The 21,384-nt window shown below is 38.9% G+C and overlaps 1 protein-coding gene across 1 annotated transcript in view; it reads right to left on the bottom strand.

The window, feature by feature from the left end:
• Nucleotides 1-17,939: 17,939 nt before the first annotated feature.
• Nucleotides 17,940-21,384, bottom strand: part of fxn (frataxin) — a 37,185-nt gene continuing 33,740 nt past the window's right edge. The window contains exons 4-5 of the mRNA XM_028802327.2: nt 19,188-19,285; nt 17,940-18,306 (exon numbers count right to left, since the gene is read on the bottom strand). Coding sequence (XP_028658160.1) covers nt 18,120-18,306; nt 19,188-19,285 — 285 coding nt within the window. The 3' untranslated portion in view covers nt 17,940-18,119. The remainder of the gene's footprint in view (nt 18,307-19,187; nt 19,286-21,384) is intronic.

Raw genomic sequence — 21,384 nt, 5'->3', positions numbered from 1 at the left:
AATGAAAGGAAAAGAGTTTCTCACTGAAAATAAAATGTGTGAGTTGCTGGACTTGTACCTGGTGTCTCTCTGTGTCAGGTTTGTGGAGCTAGTGTGCCCCCGGTGGCCACAATATATACTGCTCAAAAAACTTAACTGACCAGATCAGTAGCCCAGAAGTTTCACTGACTTGATGCTATACTCGGATTAAAGTGTTCCTTTAAGTAGCAGAGGGGGTTGTTAATCAGTTTCAGTTGCTTTAGTGTTAATAAAATTAACAACAGGTGCACCAGAGGGGCAACAACGAGATGACTCCCAAAACAGGAATGGTTTAACAGGTGGAGGCCACTGACATTTTTCCCTCCTCATCTGTTTTTTCACTAGTTTTGGCTATAGTCAGTGTCAGTAGTGGTAACATGAGGCAATACCTAGACCCTACAGAGTTTGCACAGGTAGTCCACCTTCTCCAGGATGGCACATCAATACATGCCATTACCAGAAGGTTTGTTGTGTCTCCCAGCACAGGCACAAGGGCATGGATTAGATTCCAGGAGAAAGGCAGTTACTCTAGAAGAGCTGGACAGGGCCCCTCGTAGAAGGACCTTAACCATTCAGCAGGACCAGTATCTGCTCCTTTGGGCAAGGAGGAACAGGATGAGCACTGCCAGCCCTGCAAAATGACCTCCAGCAGGGCACTGGTGTGAATGTCTCTGACCAAACAATCGGAAACAGACTTCATGAGGGTGGCATGAGGGCCTGACATCCTCTTGTGGGCCCTGTGCTCACTGCCTAGCACCATGGAGCTCAATTGGCATTTGCCACAGATTACCAGAATTGGCAGGTGCACCACTGGCACCCTGTGCTTTTCACATGAAAGCAGGTTCACCCTGAGCACATGTGACAGACGTGAAAGGGTCTGGAGAACCCGTGGACAACGTTATACTGCCTGTAACATTGTTCAGCATGACCGGTTTGGTGGAGGGTCAGTGATGGTCTGGGGAGGCATATCCATGGAGGGACACACAGACCTCTACAGGCTAGACGACACCTTGACTGTCATTAGGTATCGGGATGAAATCCTTGGACCCATTGTCAGACCCTATGCTGGTGCAGTGGGTCCTGGGTTCCTCCTGGTGCACGACAATGCCCGGTCTCATGTGGCGAGAGTATGCAGGCAGTTCCTGGAGGATGAAGGAATTGATACCATTAACTGGCCTCCATGCTCACCTGACTTAAATCCAATAGAACACCTCAGGGACATTATGTTTCGGTCCAAAAGATGATGCCAGGTTGCTGCTGCATGACATATTTGGAGGTATGGTTTTAAGAAAAGCATATTAAGCCAGCCAGCCACAAGTTTGGTTTGCACCTTGCATGGTTCAAGAGTGGTTCTACCACCTAAGTCACATCTGCTACCCTTCTTCCCCACCTCTGTCATTTTGTATCCTTAAATAAGTGACAGGTTCAGCAACATGCAATCTTGCTTATGCTTATTGTATTTTTCATCAGCTACATATATGAAGCCATACAGCAAAACTAGATTGACTCAACCAAGGAATGCCCTGTCCTAACCCAAGTGGGCACTATCAAGGTGTTCACAGAGAATGTCTGGTGTAAAAAGGGTGATAGGTTGTAGAGAGATAAACTGACTAAAGACTTCCACTGAAACTAGCCACTTAATATTCCGTATTCCACATAACCTGCTGTCTGAACGGTAAGTCTTAGCTTTATTTGAGTCATAGCTCAGTGTTTTGCATTAATGTGATGTTTTTTAGTTTGCACAAATTCATTCACTCCTTACCTTGTTCTCTTACTTATTTATCCCCTCTAATCAACTCTAAACTGAAAGGTAATACCAACCTTTTAGGCTTATTCAGAACCATAACACTTAATTTACAAACTAGAAAAGTATAAGTCTGACTAAAGAGTTCAAAAGCAAGAGTGAAACCTGATAAAAGAGCTGGTAGTAATGCAAACTCGAGCAACCTGCTATGCTGGTTTTATTAAAGATAGCAGTTTCAGCTGAATGCCAGCCATTACTATACAAAATTTTGAAGCATTATTCATAGGCTGCTATCAAGGGAAATTGTGGAAATCGACATTACAGTAACTGCAATGTTTAAGCTTACTTGTGGCAAGATACTGATGAACTGCATTACTAACTGGGAATTTTACACATACAGTACAATACCTTCAGTTCTGTATTCTGAGAAAATGCACATAATGTCGCACTGTGCTTGTTTTCAACTGGGGAACAGTACTAGAATGCAGAATTAGCCACCACAGTTAGGCGATAGAGCCTAATGACACTATAAAGAACTCCTTCATCGTTCCACACAATGGCATTGAACAACTTTTGTTCAGACTACCCCAACATTTTTAATCTGCAAAAACTGAGGCTTTTGAAAATGTTCTTTAGAGCCACATACTCCTGAAAACGGCAACTCAGCACTCTAATGTGGATGGATAAAAACATAGACTTTTAAAAACCCAAAATCTAATCGCACTTTTGATTCATTTTTGCCGATTACATAGCCTTTCCCTGATTGGATATTCCTCATTACAACGTCTGATTCCTCGATTGGCCAGCCTTCAAACTCTGAGCTGCGTTTCTAAGAGGAACAGTTTCCTGGGGAATGTCCACCCCCTGTAGGCACATTTCCCCATACAAATGACTGTTGAATGACTGAACACTTAAAATATTCAGATGATGCCATTACAAGCAAAATGGAAAGCATCACTGGGTTGTCTGTGCATTTCTGAATGATAATCAGTAACATGTATTCAAGTTTTCCTGTGTCAAGCAACAGCAAGTGCAGATAAAGCATGGGTTTAACAAGATCATCATTCTACCCAGTGTCATCAGACTACATGAGTGTAAGCATCAAGGCTGCGGCTAGTGCTGTTTTTGAAATTAAAAATAAGGGAAAATGACCATTGTTTTAATGTGCAGCCCATTTGTGATGCAAACAGGTTATAATTATACGTTGTGGCCTTGTGTGACGTATCGCAGCTGAATTCTGTAAATCAGCTCTGATGGATGAAACATGCATCTGTGAGAGATGGATTACTTATTGAAAAGAAGTATTGCTTGTTTATGCAGTTGCATCTATTAAAAGATACAGAAAATGAACTGTTTTTTCATTTTTACACCTTACCTAAACTAATCTCTAATTCAGCATCCGACAAGATATTTTTCTTTCTTTGGTTAAGACATTTTTGCAGACCTTGCATCCACATTAATCACCATGTCCTTAAACTGCAGTAAACTGGATGCTGATGGGCATGGATTTATGCTAATAAATGTGTAATGTGCTGGCCCTTTGTGATTGATTGGGATTCATTAAACCGGTAGCTACAATCAAAACTGGGACCTGTGTTCTTGAATCTGGCATGAGTATTTAGTAGGACCATCTATTACACAGAAATCTATATACAAGTCTATACGCTCCTGATTGACTTGCTGACTGATTGACAAAAATTTCTTGACTATTTGCAAGCAACGTAAGGAAAAATAGTTTTCATTAATAGGGCAATCTCAATCCCCTGAGGCCTAGAAAATTCCAACCTCATCGAAAAACTAATTATGAAAAAAATAAGAAAAAAAATTGTGATGAGCTTTGTCATTTTATAGTCAGGAAGTGTTGGTCTTACAAGGAGCTGCAGAAGAGCAGAGCATATCCAACTGCAACTCAGTGGTATCATGTATCCTTTTATTATCTTGATATTTATAGCATTTATACACAAATATCTTCAGAAGAATGACTCCTCGATTGACTCACTGACTGAGTGTGTTTATATGCACTTTCTTAGCACGGTTGTTCACAGAAATCTTGTTTCTAAAATACACCTTAATAAATGGATAAGTGTCAGTGTGTCAGTGCGTCCATCCAGTTGCAATCTTTCCAACAGGTGATGCATCACAAGAATCCGTAGTAATAAAATAATAATAATCCTTTACATTTATATAGCACTTTTCTCACTACTCAAAGTGCTTTACAAGTGAGTGGGAGAGCCACTTCTACCACTACTGCATTGATTATTTCTTCCATCTTAGGTAGTACAGATGGTGCCATATAAATCAGATAGATTTCTTTGTGACTAAGCCGGTTATTAGGCGATGTAAACTCTTAACCATGTTAAAGTTAAGGATTTTGTAGTTTGTGCTTGGTCCTTACATTCTACTTGCCTACACATATGATAGTTTCACACACGCTTTCAGCAGCCACAGGTAGAATCATCCAGTAGACACATTTCCAAAGGCAAAAGCTTGGGCGATTGCTTTATTCCTTCCCCTTGTTGAAATAATCTCTCTTCATATTTCAGAAATTGCTAAATTTATGTTGAGCTGAACATACTGTGCTGAGCTCAGCAGCACAATCTCAGGAGCAGTGACGCATTAAAAGTAATGTGTGTTACATCATCAGATTACTTTTTAAAGTAGTGAATAACCTAGTACAATACTTATCTTATTGAAGTAAAAATACCTGCATTATTATTATTATTATTATTATTAACCAAGCAGCACTGGGTGTAAGGCAAGAAGCAGATGTACCGCTATGCCACACCTTACAGGGCTCAGTCACATAGTCAAGAAGAAAAAGAGTGTGCTGCGTGCACTCCGGTAACAGAAACCTATCACTAAGTGTCAGTTTAGTTTTAATCCAGCTGTGAGCGGGTGATGCAGTGCCCAGTGTTCATACCGCGGGGGCTCATGTTGAGGATATAAATGGAGGTTGAATGTTATTTACTTCACAGCACACAAAGGACTAAATTAATTTATAAAACGCAACAAAATCATCACCGGCTTCACGCTTGTTTTTAGATTCATGGCAGCCGGTTAGGACATTTCATTATTTTTTGCGCAGATTAATAATGTCAAAGCATTTTGCCAAAGCAGAACTCCAGAAATGCAGTTTTTTAGAAGCTAGAATTCTACATTAACCAGGTTACTCGCTTTATCCCAGGTTTGCCTGTAAACTTGTAACAAATTATTGGCAATCTGCTGACAACTTAAGGATAAACGGATTGCACTAATGGATCGAGCTCATGGCCCACAAAGGTCCAGCCTAACTAAAAAGACAAAGTAACTGAGAAGTGATGGTTTACATTTAATAGTCTACAACAGTTACATTCTGGCTGGCGCAGATAATAACCTGCCCACATGCAAGTCAGTAGCACTGGAGATCAAGTCTGGCCTGGATCCTTATTTTTGGCACGTGAAATATAAAATAAAAATATTTCCAAAAGAATAATTATAATATAAATAATTATTAACACAATGTTATCAAGAGTCAAAAATTGTTTATTACTATAAAATTATCTTTTATCACAGAAAAAATATTGTCTCACGTTGTTCTAAAAAATGTAAGATCTTCACACCACTCAGTCTTTAGTTCTGTTCATTTATTATGTATTACAATCAAATAAATTCACATTGTATCGTCTGGAAGCATACTAGTATCTATCTATCTATCTATCTATCTATCTATCTATCTATCTATCTATCTATCTATCTATCTAACATCTTTTGATTTCCTTTGAATGTTCCACTGCTGTCCTCTGTATTCTGTAACTTAAACTGATTACATTACCAGTGTCCCTTTAACAAATCAGGAATGTCACCACCTCTGTCTCTTCTGCACTGTTCTTCCTAAGTTCATGTCTGACTTGCTTCTGCACAATTACATTATTCAGCCGAGTTTAAAATGATCACTCCATAAATATATCATTAGTCTTTTATAGATTTCTCTAGTACCATGATAACTGTATTATACATACCACAAGAAAAATGAAATGGCTTGCAGAATGCCTGCCTTTATTAATTATATACTCATAAACTTAGGAGCAAGACCCTTTACCTTTGCCGTGTACAGTGGTTATCTGTAGCCATCCTCAGGTCAATCTGGGCTGCAGGCTCTTTCTCGTGTTCTCTGCAACTTCACAGGGAGAAGCAGGAACTGATCTGGACCCGCCATTGTTCTCCCAGGTTGGGTTCAGTTACTGGCACAGAGTCTGAGCATGGAAGAATGGATCTTAGAGCTTAAAAGAAGTTCAGAGGGATTTTGGTGAGCATCCATCTATAGTCTCATTAAGACAGGGATATGGCAAGCCGAATTAACATTTAGAGATATCTCAAAATGAATTTTAAGATATCTGGAAATGCATTTTAGATATCTCAAATTGAATTACAGATATCTAAAAATGCATCTATTTTAAGATATCTAAAAAGCGTTTTATGATATCTCAATTAGATTTCAAAATATCTTGAAATGATATGCTGTAAAATTTCCTATTCTTTCAATGGGACTTCCTGGCTATTTTAAGATATCTCAAAATGAGTGGGAAGTTATTTTAGGATATCTTGAAATATAATTAAGATATCTCAATAAGCATTTATGATAACTTAAAATTCACTGTTGTTTGAGATATCTAAAATATATTTTTAGATATGTAAAATTCATTTCATGATATCTTAAAATGGGTGTCTGCTCCATTTCAGATATCTTACAATATATTTCTAGATATCTTAAGTTGTATTTCAAGATATCTCAAATACATTTTCAGATAACTACAATACAATTTAAGATATTTGAAAATTCATTTGAAGATATCTTGAAGTGTAGGCACAGTTATTTTGAGATATTTAAAAATGTATTTGAGATATCTCAAAATGTATTACAGATATGTTAAAATGTAAAGGAAATTATTTTAAGATATCTCAAGGTGAGGTTCAGATATCGTAAAAAGTAAATTACAATTTACTTTTTGAGATATCTCTAAATGTTAATTCAGCTTGCCATACAGGGAGCTTTCAGTCACTGGTGGGAGACAGAAAGGGGGGCTACACTTAGTTTTGAAGTGAAGGTACAGTTTGCGGTTTGCAAGTTTCAGAGGAGTGTCCTTCTAGGCTCCTCTAGGTTCAATAAAGGTTTGAGAAAAATAAAGACAATAAGAGTGACATTACACTGCAGAACACCAATAAAGACACATGCAGCTCATATGCACAGCACAAGTGACAGTAAAATCACCAGGCCACCAATTTACAAACACCCCCACTATAATATGCACTTATTCTCCTTCAGAATTGCACAAAAATCCTTTGCTACTGTCCATAAATAGCGTTGTCTGGTTATTTTAAGTTTTCACTCATTCAGCAGTTAATTATATGGGAAGGATACATAGCTGTGAAAAAGTCGCCACTCCTTGTAATTGGCAGTTAAATCGCTGCACAGCTCAAACCTCTCCTGCCTATTATATATATTATGTGTGGTAAAGCAGCACCGTTTTAACTCGAAGGATGAAATGATTACTAGTAATGAAGTCTACGTCACTACGGTACATATCAGGTACAGTATGTCAGGCCTGAAGCATCTGAATTTTGATTCCTATTCTAAGACTCTCTGATCAAGATTGTGCAGCAGCTTCCATGCTTTTCAGACTGCCCGTTTTTTTTTTGTGCTTTCTTCCTTTAAGTGATCAATGCTACGTAATAATTCCTTTTCCTTTTGTACATTTATTTTCTGTTTAAATAGTCCATTCAAAATCTACCTGTCCAGGAAAGCAGTATGATGTTCTCTCGTGAAGCAGCCAAATCATCCTTAGACCACCACATTTTCTACTGCACGCCTGAATCTCTAGAAAGTATCTATCTATCAGTCTTCACAGACTTTGCTGAATTTAATTGCCAAAACTTTCAGATTGTACCAGAGATGAGCAACAGTTAAGGGTTTGGTCACAGTCTGGCTGCTTCAGAAGGATGGGTAGGCTGGAACATTACTGAGGAGGTCTGTCCATTTGTTCATATTTCACCTGTTCTGGGACCCTACAGCCAAAGATTTACAAAATGTGTGCCTGTATTTGTTTCATTTTCACAAATATTTTTCACATCAGCAAAAAATAACGTTCTTAAGGCTGCTGAATAAAACTCAGCCACCAGTACAATTAACCATACAAGCAGGTCGTTGTCACATGGAAGGAAAATTACAGTCCTCTCAGGAAAGCCAACCGAGACACAGGGAGAACATGCAAACTCCATAATGATCAGTCAGGACTTTAAAATGAGTGTTTGGACAACACAAGGCCAGCAAACAATTAAAAACATGATTTTCTACATACTCACTGTACTGTTTTGAAACAAGAGCATCATACTGCTGGCTTCGTTTCCATGAAGTGGAAGGAGTACATGTAGACTTCCTTGGTGGCTTTCTTAAAGTTAGCACAGCCCTCCTCCTCCTCAGATGTGGGCTTAATCAAGATGTCACTCTTGTGCTCAGTGCATTTGTGATATTCATTAGTTTCCTTATTTTAGATTTCAGGACTAACATTACATGAGTGAAGAGTATTACATTATTCCTACTTTTTTGCAGGGAAAACCTCGACTTGGAAGTGCAAACACGATTTAAAAAAAAAAAAAAAAAAAAAGGGCATTTCTCATTTTAATGCTGACAATAATGAGCTCTCACCTTTGAGCCCCATCACTGAACTGAGAAGTTAAGGTCGCACGTGTGCAACACACACACACACACACATACACACACACACAAAGGTACAGAGCAGGGATCTCAAACTTCTGTCCTGGAGGGTTGCAGTTGCTGCAGGTTTTCATTTTAACCCTTTTCTTAATTAATGACCCGTTTTTGCTGCTAATTTTGAATTATTTTTAATTGACTTGCTCTTGAAGCCTCAGACACAATAATTATTTCTTTTTATTTAATTAGCAGACAAGCAATAATGAGATACAAAAGGAACCAAAACATGACCAGCAAACTGTGGCCATCATACAATATCTTAAAATAAAGAAAGGTGAAGGTCTCAGGAATGTGGATTTGCTCAGGTCCCCAAAACATTTTAACACTCTGCTTAGAAAAGTAAAGAAAAAAATCAATCATTTTGAAAATGACTGCTATTGCACAATGAGAGCAGCAACAAACCATGGCATTTAAGAACGGGTTTAATTAACAACAAGAATCGGCACCTAATTAAGCAACTTGTTGGAGTGAAATTGGTTGGAGTTTTCGGCCCTGACTAAGTCACTCACTTCATGTTTCACTTCCGTTTAAGGAAAGAAATGAAGCAATTCAGAGGAACGATGAAGAAATTCCAGGGAACAAATCTTTAAAAACAAGTCAATTAAAATGAATCCAAAACAAGTTAATTAGCAGCAAAAACAGGTCAAAATTTTCAGAAAAAAGTTAGAATGAAAATCCGCAGCCACTGCAGCCCTCCAGGACCAGAGCTTGAGATCCCTGGTATAGATGAAAATCCAGGGCCAATAGAGCTGTTCCCATACCCCTGTACCCAGCACAAAGACAATCTCACATACACCAGGAAGGAATATGTTTCTGCATAACAAATTACACTGAGCATATGATGGATGGATTAGAACAGATCTCTATTGTCAGTCCAACCTGCAATCCTAAATCATAATTTTGTAAAGTTCACTGGAGTACTTGAGGCATGTGTTCAGGGAAAGACTTTCCCAGACAACATGAACACACACACACACACACATATCTTATATATAAACGTCTATGCATGGAAGTGTGTGTGTCTGTCCGGCCCGGAAGTGAGAAGTGGAATCGGGGTAAGGGCTCCTCCTCTGAGGAAACAGAAAACTCGCTTAGCTGCTAATAACACAAGTGGGGCCAGCATGTCAGCAAAACGAAACATCAGAAGAAAGACAGTCGCTTAGTCGCTAACATCTGCAAAACAGTATGCCTTTTACTTTTACTCCCGCCGCTAATACACAAACGATGCAAGCACGTCAGCAAAAGGAATCCCCCTAGGAGAGAGATGCCCAGAGTAGTTCCTTTCAATTACCTGACAGCTCTACATTTCAATTTTTTTTCTGACAATTTCAGTAGTTTCTAGGACCCCGTGCTTTTTACAGCACGGGCTTACACAGCTAGTATATACAGTGCATCCGGAAAGTATTCACAGCGCATCACTTTTTCCACATTTTGTTATGTTACAGCCTTATTCCAAAATGGATTAAATTCATTTTTTTCCTCAGAATTCTACACACAACACCCAATAATGACAACATGAAAAAAGTTTACTTGAGGTTTTTGCAAATTTAGTAAAAATAAAAAAACTGAGAAATCACATGTACATAAGTATTCACAGCCTTTGCTCAATACTTTGTCGATGCACCTTTGGCAGCAATTACAGCCTCAAGTCTTTTTGAATATGATGCCACAAGCTTGGCACACCTATCCTTGGCCAGTTTTGCCCATTCCTCTTTGCAGCACCTCTCAAGCTCCATCAGGTTGGATGGGAAGCGTCGGTGCACAGCCATTTTAAGATCTCTCCAGAGATGTTCAATCGGATTCAAGTCTGGGCTCTGGCTGGGCCACTCAAGGACATTGACAGAGTTGTCCTGAAGCCACTCCTTTGATATCTTGGCTGTGTGCTTAGGGTCGTTGTCCTGCTGAAAGATGAACCGCTGCCCCAGTCTGAGGTCAAGAGCGCGCGCTCTGGAGCAGGTTTTCATCCAGGATGTCTCTGTACATTGCTGCAGTGTTCTTCCCCTTTATCCTGACTAGTCTCCCAGTTCCTGCCACTGAAAAACATCCCCACAGCATGATGCTGCCACCACCATGCTTCACTGTAGGGATGGTATTGGCCTGGTGATGAGCGGTGCCTGGTTTCCTCCAAACGTGACGCCTGGCATTCACACCAAAGAGTTCAATCTTTGTCTCATCAGACCAGAGAATTTTCTTTCTCATGGTCTGAGAGTCCTTCAGGTGCCTTTTGGCAAACTCCAGGCGGGCTGCCATGTGCCTTTTACTAAGGAGTGGCTTCTGTCTGGCCACTCTACCATACAGGCCTGATTGGTGGATTGCTGCAGAGACGGCTGTCCTTCTGGAAGGTTCTCCTCTCTCCACAGAGGACCTCTGTAGCTCTGGCACAGTGACCATCAGGTTCTTGGTCACCTCCCTGACTAAGGCCCTTCTCCCCCGATCGCTCAGTTTAGATGGCCGGCCAGCTCTAGGAAGAGTCCTGGTGGTTTCGAACTTCTTCCACTTACGGATGATGGAGGCCACTGTGCTCATTGGGACCTTCAAAGCAGCAGAAATTTTTCTGTAACCTTCCCCAGATTTGTGCCTCGAGACAATCCTGTCTCGGAGGGCTACAGACAATTCCTTTGACTTCATGCTTGGTATATAGAAAGGTGTGTGCCTTTCCAAATCATGTCCAGTCAACTGAATTTACCACAGGTGGACTCCAATTAAGCTGCAGAAACATCTCAAGGATGATCAGGGGAAACAGGATGCACCTGAGCTCAATTTTGAGCTTCATGGCAAAGGCTGTGAATACTTATGTACATGTGCTTTCTCAATTTTTTTATTTTTAATAAATTTGCAAAAATCTCAAGTAAACTTTTTTCACGTTGTCATTATGGGGTGTTGTGTGTAGAATTCTGAGGAAAAAAATGAATTTAATCCATTTTGGAATAAGGCTGTAACATAACAAAATGTGGAAAAAGTGATGCGTTGTGAATACTTTCCGGATGCACTGTATATAGTGAAACGTGAGTCCATGTCTTGCACCCCAAAGACAAGGCTGAGTTTCAGTACTTTAGCAAAACCAGCTTTATACAACTCAAAACAGGAACAGCAAGGCTATTTATTGTAGCGGGAGCTACCATTCTTCTATACACAGAAGCAGCAAATAGGCAGGGTCGGAGCCAGGTCATTGGCTAAGATACAATGTTCCCTGCATCACCCATTGGGCGACTGAGACTCTGTGTGTGGCAGCGGTCAGTTTGTAGTTGTTTCTGTGGCACTATGAACCTACTTTTGCCTTGGTGATGGAAAAATAACCCTCAACAGACGTGGCAGTCATGCTTCTGTGTGTCGTCCCGTTGGAGAGGGTCTCAAAAGGTTGCATAATATATGTACAGACCCTGAAGTCTCTCCTACTGGGTTATAAACATGTACCTGTCTAATGACACATGGACCACACAATTAAGCAGGATCTAGAAATGCCTTCCTCAATGGAAATGAGCTCTCACTGCAACTTTTCAGGTTTCACGCTCTTGGTCATACACTGGCTGCATTAGTAAGTAACCATGATGTTTAATTTAGAACTTCATCACAAAGGATTGCTTTCTTGTTTCTCCCCAGACAATTTCCTATAAGTTTGTTATTTTACAAAATATCAGATGCATTGTTGAGATGGGACATTCCCAGGGACTAGGTGGTCTTTTGACATTGGAAACCCTGCAAATTTTATTTTCCTCCAGCTTATCTGAAGGTTTTTTTTTTCTATTCTACCCAATCGTTTGACCTTATAATTGGACTAATCTTTAGAAACTTACAAAACAATACTATATACAAGGACTCTACCATTTTACTAAATTATTTATCTATTTTATGCAAGCCCATATTAATTTATTTTTTTTATTTCTTTCTAGTATAAAAGAAAATCTTGAGATGAGACTTTTGCCAAGAGATTTTTTCAAGTCCGACCCTCCTCTCAACCATTTTCAATCACGGTCCTCTCACCTCTCATTTGTGTGAATGCTTTTGTCAGACACGGTTCCTGCACTCTCGGCTCTTATAAATTTTTACGTTTTCCTCACTTTAAGTTCCCAATAAAAGAAGACTTATTATGTCCAAATCTTATTGAAGAATTTCATCCCGAAGGGTTATCAACAGAAGAAATGAGTACACGGGAAATCCTAGTACCAAGAAACGATGAAGTCAAACAAATTAACGCAAAAACTGTCGATTGGTAACACGGCAAATTTGTTAAATGCGTTTCAATAGACTATGCTGAAACAGTTGGTGGTGATGTTGCAGAAGATGAAAACATCAATTTACAATATCTCATAGACCAGGGGTAGGCAACGTCGGTCCTGGAGTGCCACAGTATGTGCAGGTTTTTGTTCCAACCCAGTTCCTTAACGAGAACTCAATTATTGCTGATGAAGCACATATTGCTTAAGTGACATTTTAATGCTTCATTTTAGTGGTCTCGCTTGTTAAGGTTCTCCAACCTTAATTGCTTATTTCAATCTTAAACTGCTGCATTCAGTGTTTTAATTGCTCCTTATTAGCAATAAGATGTAAAAGACAAAGCAGCCAGCAGTTCTCCAGCTAGCTTTTTTCCAATTACATCTGTGTGTGTTCATCATGCACGGTTTGATTTAATAAAACACTTAATAGAAAAATGTGACAGACTGAAAATGATCTGTTTTAGGCTTCAAATCATTTGGATGATATCCTTGGAAAGGAAAAAAATCTACGATATAAAAGCCTTACATTGCACAGACTAACAAGCCATAAAATTAAATAAGGTCTGAGATTGGCAATGATTGGTTTCTAATTAAGCAATTGGGTTGAATGAAAACCTGTAGCCACTGCGGCTCACCAGGACTGACATTGCCTACCCCTGTTTTACATCTTATTGCTAATAAGGAGCAATTAAAACACTGAATGCAGCAGTTTAAGATTGAAATAAGCAATTAAGGTTGGAGAACCTTAACAAGCGAGACCACTAAAATGAAGCATTAAAATGTCACTTAAGCAATATGTGCTTCATCAGCAATAATTGAGTTCTCGTTAAGGAACTGGGTTGGAACAAAAACCTGCACATACTGTGGCACTCCAGGACCGACGTTGCCTACCCCTGCCATAGACTATCTACAAGCGTTAACACCGTCCGGTTTTCCACTGGCTGAATTACTGTTGAAAAAATGATATATTGTAATGTTATTGCATAATTTATGTACGAGTGATGGGCTATGCAATAGGACAAGATTAGTTGTATTCAAAATTGGTCGAACAATTCTGACATGTAAAATTTTAACAGGCGACAAGAAAGGTAATGTAGTACATCTTCCACGGATAACATTAGACACCATATGAGATCTTGATATGCCATTTGCATTAAAACGTTCACAGTTTCCCATTAAAAAAGCTTTTGCTATGACAATTAACAAATCACAGGGACAAGCATTCGAAAAAGTCGGTTTATTTATTAGAGAGAAATGATATTCAGTCACGGGTAGTTGCACGTTGCGTTGTCACGATGTAAGTCCAAACACGAAATCAAAATTCAATGCGATATTGACGAAATGTTAATTCAAAAAATTGTTTTTACTGAAGTTTTACAGTAAAAGTGTAAGTTTAAAAAGTATTTCAAAGCCAAACAGAATGAAAACATATAACATAACAAATATCTCTAATGCAACATGAAACATAATTTTCTTTCAATTTATTATGTTTTGCTATTTTTACCTATGGTTAATTACTCACTGTAATGTAAAGTAGTTCTATTATGCATATGTAACAATTACTATGAAAATAGCAATCTGTTTAAATTGTACATCCGCTTACCCATTCACGAGCGGCAGTCTGGGGATTGGTGAGCAAAGCGAGCAGGGGGCAGAACCCCCTAGTATTCATTATTATTATTTTAATTTTTTTCATCTTTTGCAGCTATTTCTTTGACATTTTGTAAAGCACTTTGAGCTACAACCTGTCTATGAAAATGTGCTATAAAAATTAAATGTGTTTTTGTTGCTTATCTAACCACAAAATACAAAAAGAAATAATAAATGGGATCACAGATTTGGGAACACTTGCTTATTATGACCTCCGCCTCCTGTGGGCATTTGGATATGGCTGACCAATGTTTAGCTGGGGGATTGTTTGGCATATATGACATTACAACTGCGGTGGGTTGGCACCCTGCCCGGGATTGGTTCCTGCTCTGTGCTCTGTGTTGGCTGTGATTGGCTCAAGCAGACCCCCGTGACCCTGTGTTCGGATTCAGCGGGTTGGAAAATGGATGGATGGATGGACAACCATGAGGTCCACCGGTAGGAACAGAGGTACAGCAATAAAAAGGTGTTATTCTTCTGCTCAAAAACCTACACAGACTTTAATTTTGGAAACCAATAGTTAAGAATTCAATGGCAAACAAAGAATATAGCAACAACGCATTACATGATGTGCTCATAGATACGGTCTTCAAAAAGAGATGTGCATCTTTTAATTGAGTCAGTTTTGTTAATTTGCTCCTGTTCCACCATAATTAAAAAAACACAGGATACTTTGTCATTTTGTGGTGGTATGAAGTACAAATGCCAGAGATGGGTAAAGGACTGGGAAAGCTGCTGATGAAATGTTGGGCACCTGGAGTTAATTACAGTATCTGGCTCTTACCATTTTTAAATTAGGAATTCATGCATTCCTTTTCATTAACTAGGGGCCTATCATTGTGCTCAAAGTGAGAAACAGTACTGAATGGTGGCATATCCACTGGAGGGCACACACAACATGTATCTTTGGGATGAACTGAATGAAAGTACAGCTCGCACCCACTTGAAATTAAAATATTAAATGACACATAACATTCATTATACACCTACTTACAGTTAATAACAAAAAATATGTGATCTTTTGAAATGTGTGTTGTAAAGGCCAGTCCCAACACAGACAGGCGTAGGACACAAGTTCAAAGCACAGAGGGCTTTCACTTATTTATTTATTTTCCTTTGTGGGAAACATTTTCCCCATCTCCCACAAGCATATCAACACAGTCCCAAGCACAATCACAATAAGCAAACACAATTCTTTACCTTTGTCTTCCGACTCTGGCTCCCAGAGTAGTGGCTACTGGCTCCTTTTATAAGGTACCCAGAAGTACTCCAGGTGCTTGATGACCTACTTCCGGCAGCATTTCCGGGTGTGGTGGAAGAGCTGCTTTGTAGTTTTCAGCAGCAACTACAGCACCCCCTGGCAGCGCCCACGGATCCCACCAGGGCTGCACCGAACTCCAACTCCCTTGAAGCCCTGCAGGAGTCCTAGGCACCACTGCAACCCAGACGGGCTGCCATCTAGTGCTCTGGGTTAAGTAACGCTTTGGATAGGCTCCCCTGGTCCTCCCAGCGTGGACGTGTCCCAGCCAGGCAAGGGCCCCGGCCATCTGCCACAATGTCTAGTGGTCATCATCAGGCAGTTGTCTTTGTAAAAGTGCTTCCTACAAACTCAACTTCCACTATGCCTTCTCACAGCAAAATCTTTAAGATGAACCCTCCCAGTGTTTACTTATTTGATCAGACAACATCTGTAGGTTGGAGAAGTTCCTTTTCAAAGCAAAATGTAATTTTGGTGAGACGCACATGCACATCAGAGTGTGGTCGCCTCAGTTGCATCATCGGCTTCCTGTGGTGTGCGACTGAGATGTTGTGCCCACAGAGGTGTATAAGAAGAGCCGGAATGTGAAGGGGAAAAGTGGTCGATTGGAAAGAATGGGGATGGGGGGGAAATCACTTTATGAAAAAAAGAGTATGACAAAGAAAAGGAGGTTAAAAAAAGAATGGAGAGGAAGGCAGAAAGCAGAGAGATCAGGTACAAGTAAGTGAACAAGAGGCAGAGAAGGCAGGCAGTCAAAAGGAAAAGTCTGTAGGGGAGCGTGTGAATGGCGTTCGGGGGCTGATGGCCACTCCAATTGAGTAACTGAGAGCTGGAGTGGCAGAAACGCTGCTCAGTTGGAGCGACTCACCAAAGAGACACAGCACAGCTGCAAGGGAGTGAGATATTGAGAGAGGTGTCCTGCGGGTGGTGTCATGAACCACAGGGCCGCAAGCATGGCAGCGGAAGTCAGAGGCTTGATGTGGTGCCCTGCCGGGAGCCAAAGAGGGCTACAAGGGGGCCAAGTGTAGGAGCAGCGTGGAAGGTTGGCTGAACTTCAGATTTGGTGCCTCCTTGGCTGCGAGAGCCCATTTGGGTTAAGCCAAGGAGATGGCAGCTTTTTAAGGACTGCACCCGGGGTCATGGTTTTTAAGGATAGTTTCCTGCTGTGTTTTAACCTCTCTTTTAATGGATTATATATCTGATTGATTTTAACCTCCATATTGACAGTGTTCTTTTTGTTGAATTATTTTTCTGTTAAACTTTCTGCACTGCAACTATTGAACACTTTGTTTTTGTTGGATTATTTCCAAAAAAAGCACTTGGCACCTTTATGCACCTACCCCTTGCTTTGTGTTGTGTCCTCATCTGCTGACTCATTCAGTTATGTTATTGATGGTAGCATTATTTTTTGCTAAAATATTGTGAAGTAAAAACTTCCAAAACATAAGAAGTGACTCATTCAAACGGAATCAATCTTTTAAATTTGAGACCTGTTTTCTCCTTTCCTTGACTGATCAAAACCTGGTCTTCAATTCAACAGTTCGAATTTCCCCAAACTACTACTATAAAACTTTTATTGCTTTTATTGGACAGTCATGTGATGGCAAGACAACTGATATAAAAGTAATGCTGGATATTTTGTAAATACGTTTATTACTGGATTCTAAAAAAAATAGTAGTGTCACTACTACTTTTGGTAAAAGTCTGCATGAGAAGCCCAGTTATTTAGCCCCAAAGTGAACTGTTAAGAGTGTGTGTTTTGGTTTTATGAAATCTCCGCCTGTCTTCCTGCACTTCAACTGCATGTAGGAATATGCAGAAATGTATTTCTATGTAGTCATGTGTCACAATAAAGAATGAGATTACCTTTTAACATCTCATTTGATCCAGTATGTTAGTGTTTGGTTTGAAATCATTCATCACCTATAACATATGATACATCAGCAGCACTATAATAAAAATATTGTAACAGAATACAGTACAAGACAGAAATCTATAAGGTGGAATCCTGTAAACTGAAGAGTATCAAAGGATAATAGTAGAAAAATTGTAGTTAACACAAATAAAAAATAAATGAAACCTAACAAAATGGAGTTCAGTTTTGTCGTAGCATGGCATTGCAGATGTTGCACAAGACATTACCATAACCAATCTAATTTAAAATGCAAGTTTATTGCCATGACAAAACTACTAAAACAAGTTATATACATTTAGAACAACATATTTTAAAGTTTGTATTTAAAGAAAGTATGAATCTACTTCATATTTTAATGTTAGTTCACATTTCAAGTATTGTTCATATTCACCTTTTTGTTTTTTTAAATTACACACTCGTGTTAAAAACGTTTTGCAGCATCAGTACAGCAGCCTCTTCAAAAGCAGAGCTACAGAAAAGCAGCCCCTGAAGGTGCCAGGAACAGGTGTGTATTAGTTGTGCAGTTGCGTTCATTTCCCCCCCACTCCACCATTCCATTGTCTCAATAATTTTTAACAGTCTTTTAGATTGAGTTTTTCACCAGATCTATTTTGAATTTTACATTTTGGAATGTGGCGATGGAGGTCTACTTTGGTATTGAAGACTGCAGAAAATTCCTCTGTCAGCAAGGCGTATAAGCTAACACCATCATGAGAATAAACCCACATGTGTCCATTCCAGTCATAACGTTTAGGACCACTAAAAAAAAAAAAAATTTTTTTTACAGGAAAAGAGCATAGTACAGTATACATCTATCCATCAACTATTCTCTGAAACTACTTATTCTAATTCATGACCACAGGGAGTTATTCCAGCAGCAACAGGTACAAACTTGGAATCAAATCTTATTGAACTTCCAGTACATCATAGACCTCACTCTGAAATACATACACACACTTTTTTAAAATTAAGCTACTTTATAGTTGTTAATCAGTTTAACCTACATATCATCGGCATGTGGAGAGAAAACTAGAGACCTAAGATAAAGTAACAGACATAGGAAAGTAAACAAAATGCTCAGAAAATTAACTGGGTTGGGATTCAAATCACATCTTCCAGAACTATGAATATGCTGTGCTTACCACTGCATGACCAATGAACCAAAGTATACAATTAATAATCAGAAAATAGTCACAGCAATCACATTAAAATTTCGACTTTGCAAACAGAGTTTAAACAAATTGGAAAATAATGTTACAAATTCTTTTATAAACAGTTAAATGTTACAAAATCTTTTATACTGCATTTAAACAAAGGATAATTGGAAAAATAGCATGCCATATGATCTGCATTCACACTGTTTAATTTTTTAACCATATTCTTTATTAGGAACATAAACTACATTAAAACGTAAGGATCCCAGCCATGAACTGGTAAATGGGAAGTTAACTTCAATGCATCTGTAAATCACAGAAAAGATTTGCCAATGAGAAAGTATAAATCCCAAATAAGCATCCTCAGTTGGGAGAAATGGACAAAGTCAGTTATTTTTATAGCTTTATATTTTTCTCATTTTAAACACACTTTAATTGACATGTAATCTGGAATAACATATAAAATATAATATTTGATTAACTTACCTGACTGGTGAAGACAGCCAAATTTGCTTGTTTGGTGTCTGCTTGTTAATCACGTATGTTCCGTGGCCTCCTCCTACTTCTATTGTTAGCACACCACTCTATGGAACAGAAAATATGGGATCATGAATGTGTCTCTACATTCTTCTCTCATCTGTCCGACAAAGTTCAAAGAAATTCTGTCATTATGAAATCAGCCAATATTATTAAAGTATGCTTTATTTATATACATAAAATCAAATTTTACCATGTCTTTCAAAAAAGATAACGTTTTAAATAAATATTAGGGGCACTTGTTAGATAGCCCAACTTGTAGGAAATGCTATTTACATTTGTGTATGCCATCATAAAACAACATTGCACACACAATTTCAAAATGTAAACCAACCAGAAAAGACAGCATTTAATTGGTTGGATGGATTAAATAAAAATTAATATACTTTGTAAGGGAAGCTTGGCATTGGTTGAGCACAACTGTGAAAGGGCAATCAGATGGTGCATGGCTTAACTATTCTTCACTCAACCTCCACTGGAAACTGGTCCCGCAACTTGTATGAAGAACAAATTCTTTATCTAGTGACTAATATAAGTAGCCCTACAAAAGTATGAAGATATATAGTTCACTATGTAAAATCTGTGGAAAATACTGCACAAACACACATATACATACTGTATATAAATACATAAACATACATGTGCACACATATACTGTTTACCTAGACATAAACACTGTACATACGACACAGTACTGTGCAAAGGTTCTGGGCACTTTGTCTTAGTTATTTTGTGTCTTATGGATTTGTATGTCAAATGAAATGTATTTTATTCTTCCAAACATTCATTTTGCAAAAAAGTAAAGTAATACAGTAAGATATTTTGGGTGTCCTTAAAGAAAGAAATTTTAAACTCATAGACTACTTTCCTGTTAAAAAATGTAAGATCTTTGTAGGCATATAGCCCAGTGCTGATTAAGCAGATTTATCAAAGAGGTGCCAGTCATTGATGATACTGTATAATGTGTAGGCTGAACCAAAGTGATTAACTGAAATAAAAACAGCTCTGAAGGGGGAATGCAACTGGCTAAGCTGCTGCCACACTAAAAAGGGGAGGTTGAGGTACATGTGATGATTTAACCTGCAAATCTTACACTCTGGTAAAAGTGAGCACAGCCACAAGACACTCATCCTTCTTCATCAAGGTCTCTCCCAAGCAGACATTTCATGGCAGGAAGGCATTTCTAGATGTATTATTCAAGCTATTCTACAGAAGTAGACACACCTTTTGAAATCGGAAGATATCCAATACTGTTACCAACTTAGCCCTTGTAGCAACCACTAACACACTGGTATACCCAATTAGAATACTAGAAGTCTTATTAGAAGTGGTCTTCATAGAAGGCTTGCGACCAAACAGATTTGGAAATAAATCCCAGCAACTTACTTACACACGAAATAATAACAAAGGACTAGGATGTTGAAAAATTAGCAGCAGGTTCTCTGAACTGACAAGTCTCTAACAAAAGACAGCATGACCACCACATGCTTGAGAATGGTACAAAGATGAATGACTGCAGGAAACAATAAAGCATGGTAGAGTTTCCACAAACTGAGTTGCTGATTTGCTCAAAATTGATGGCCCCTTCACTGATGAGAAGTACAGGCAGATTTTTATTCAGCATGCAATACCATCAAGTGGTTGTCTGATCGGTCCCAACTTCATTCTACAGCATGAAAATGACCCCAAACATGTCAAAAACTATATGCAGTTAAAACAAGAATTGAAAATTGTACAACAGATGGTATTTTTTGTTGTTCTATATTTCACGTTATACAATTTCTTGTATTAAGAATTTATTAGTTTTCACATACCCCTTGGGGTCAGAGTGCAGGGTCAGCCATAGTACAGCACCCCTGAAGCAATTACAGGTTAAGGGTCTTGCTCAAGAGCCCAGCTAAGTAGGATCTATTTTTTGGCAGTGACAGGGATTCGAACCAGCAACCTTCTGGATACCAGCACAGATCCTTAGCCTCAGAGCCCTCATAATGCCCCAATCTGTGTCACTGAGCTAGTCTGGGATTACTTGCAAACATAAAAGCGAGTAAGACAGCCAGAGTCTACAGGGGAACTGTGGCAAGTCCTCCAACTTCAAAGAGGCTTGGAACAACCTACCATGCAAGTACCTTCAGAAACTGCATGCAAG

The sequence above is a fragment of the Erpetoichthys calabaricus genome, chromosome 5, assembly GCF_900747795.2.
Source record: "Erpetoichthys calabaricus chromosome 5, fErpCal1.3, whole genome shotgun sequence".
In the NCBI taxonomy this organism is placed as follows: Eukaryota; Metazoa; Chordata; class Cladistia; order Polypteriformes; family Polypteridae; genus Erpetoichthys; species Erpetoichthys calabaricus.
Note: the sequence above shows the minus strand (reverse complement) of the source record. Positions and strands in the feature narration are given on the sequence as shown.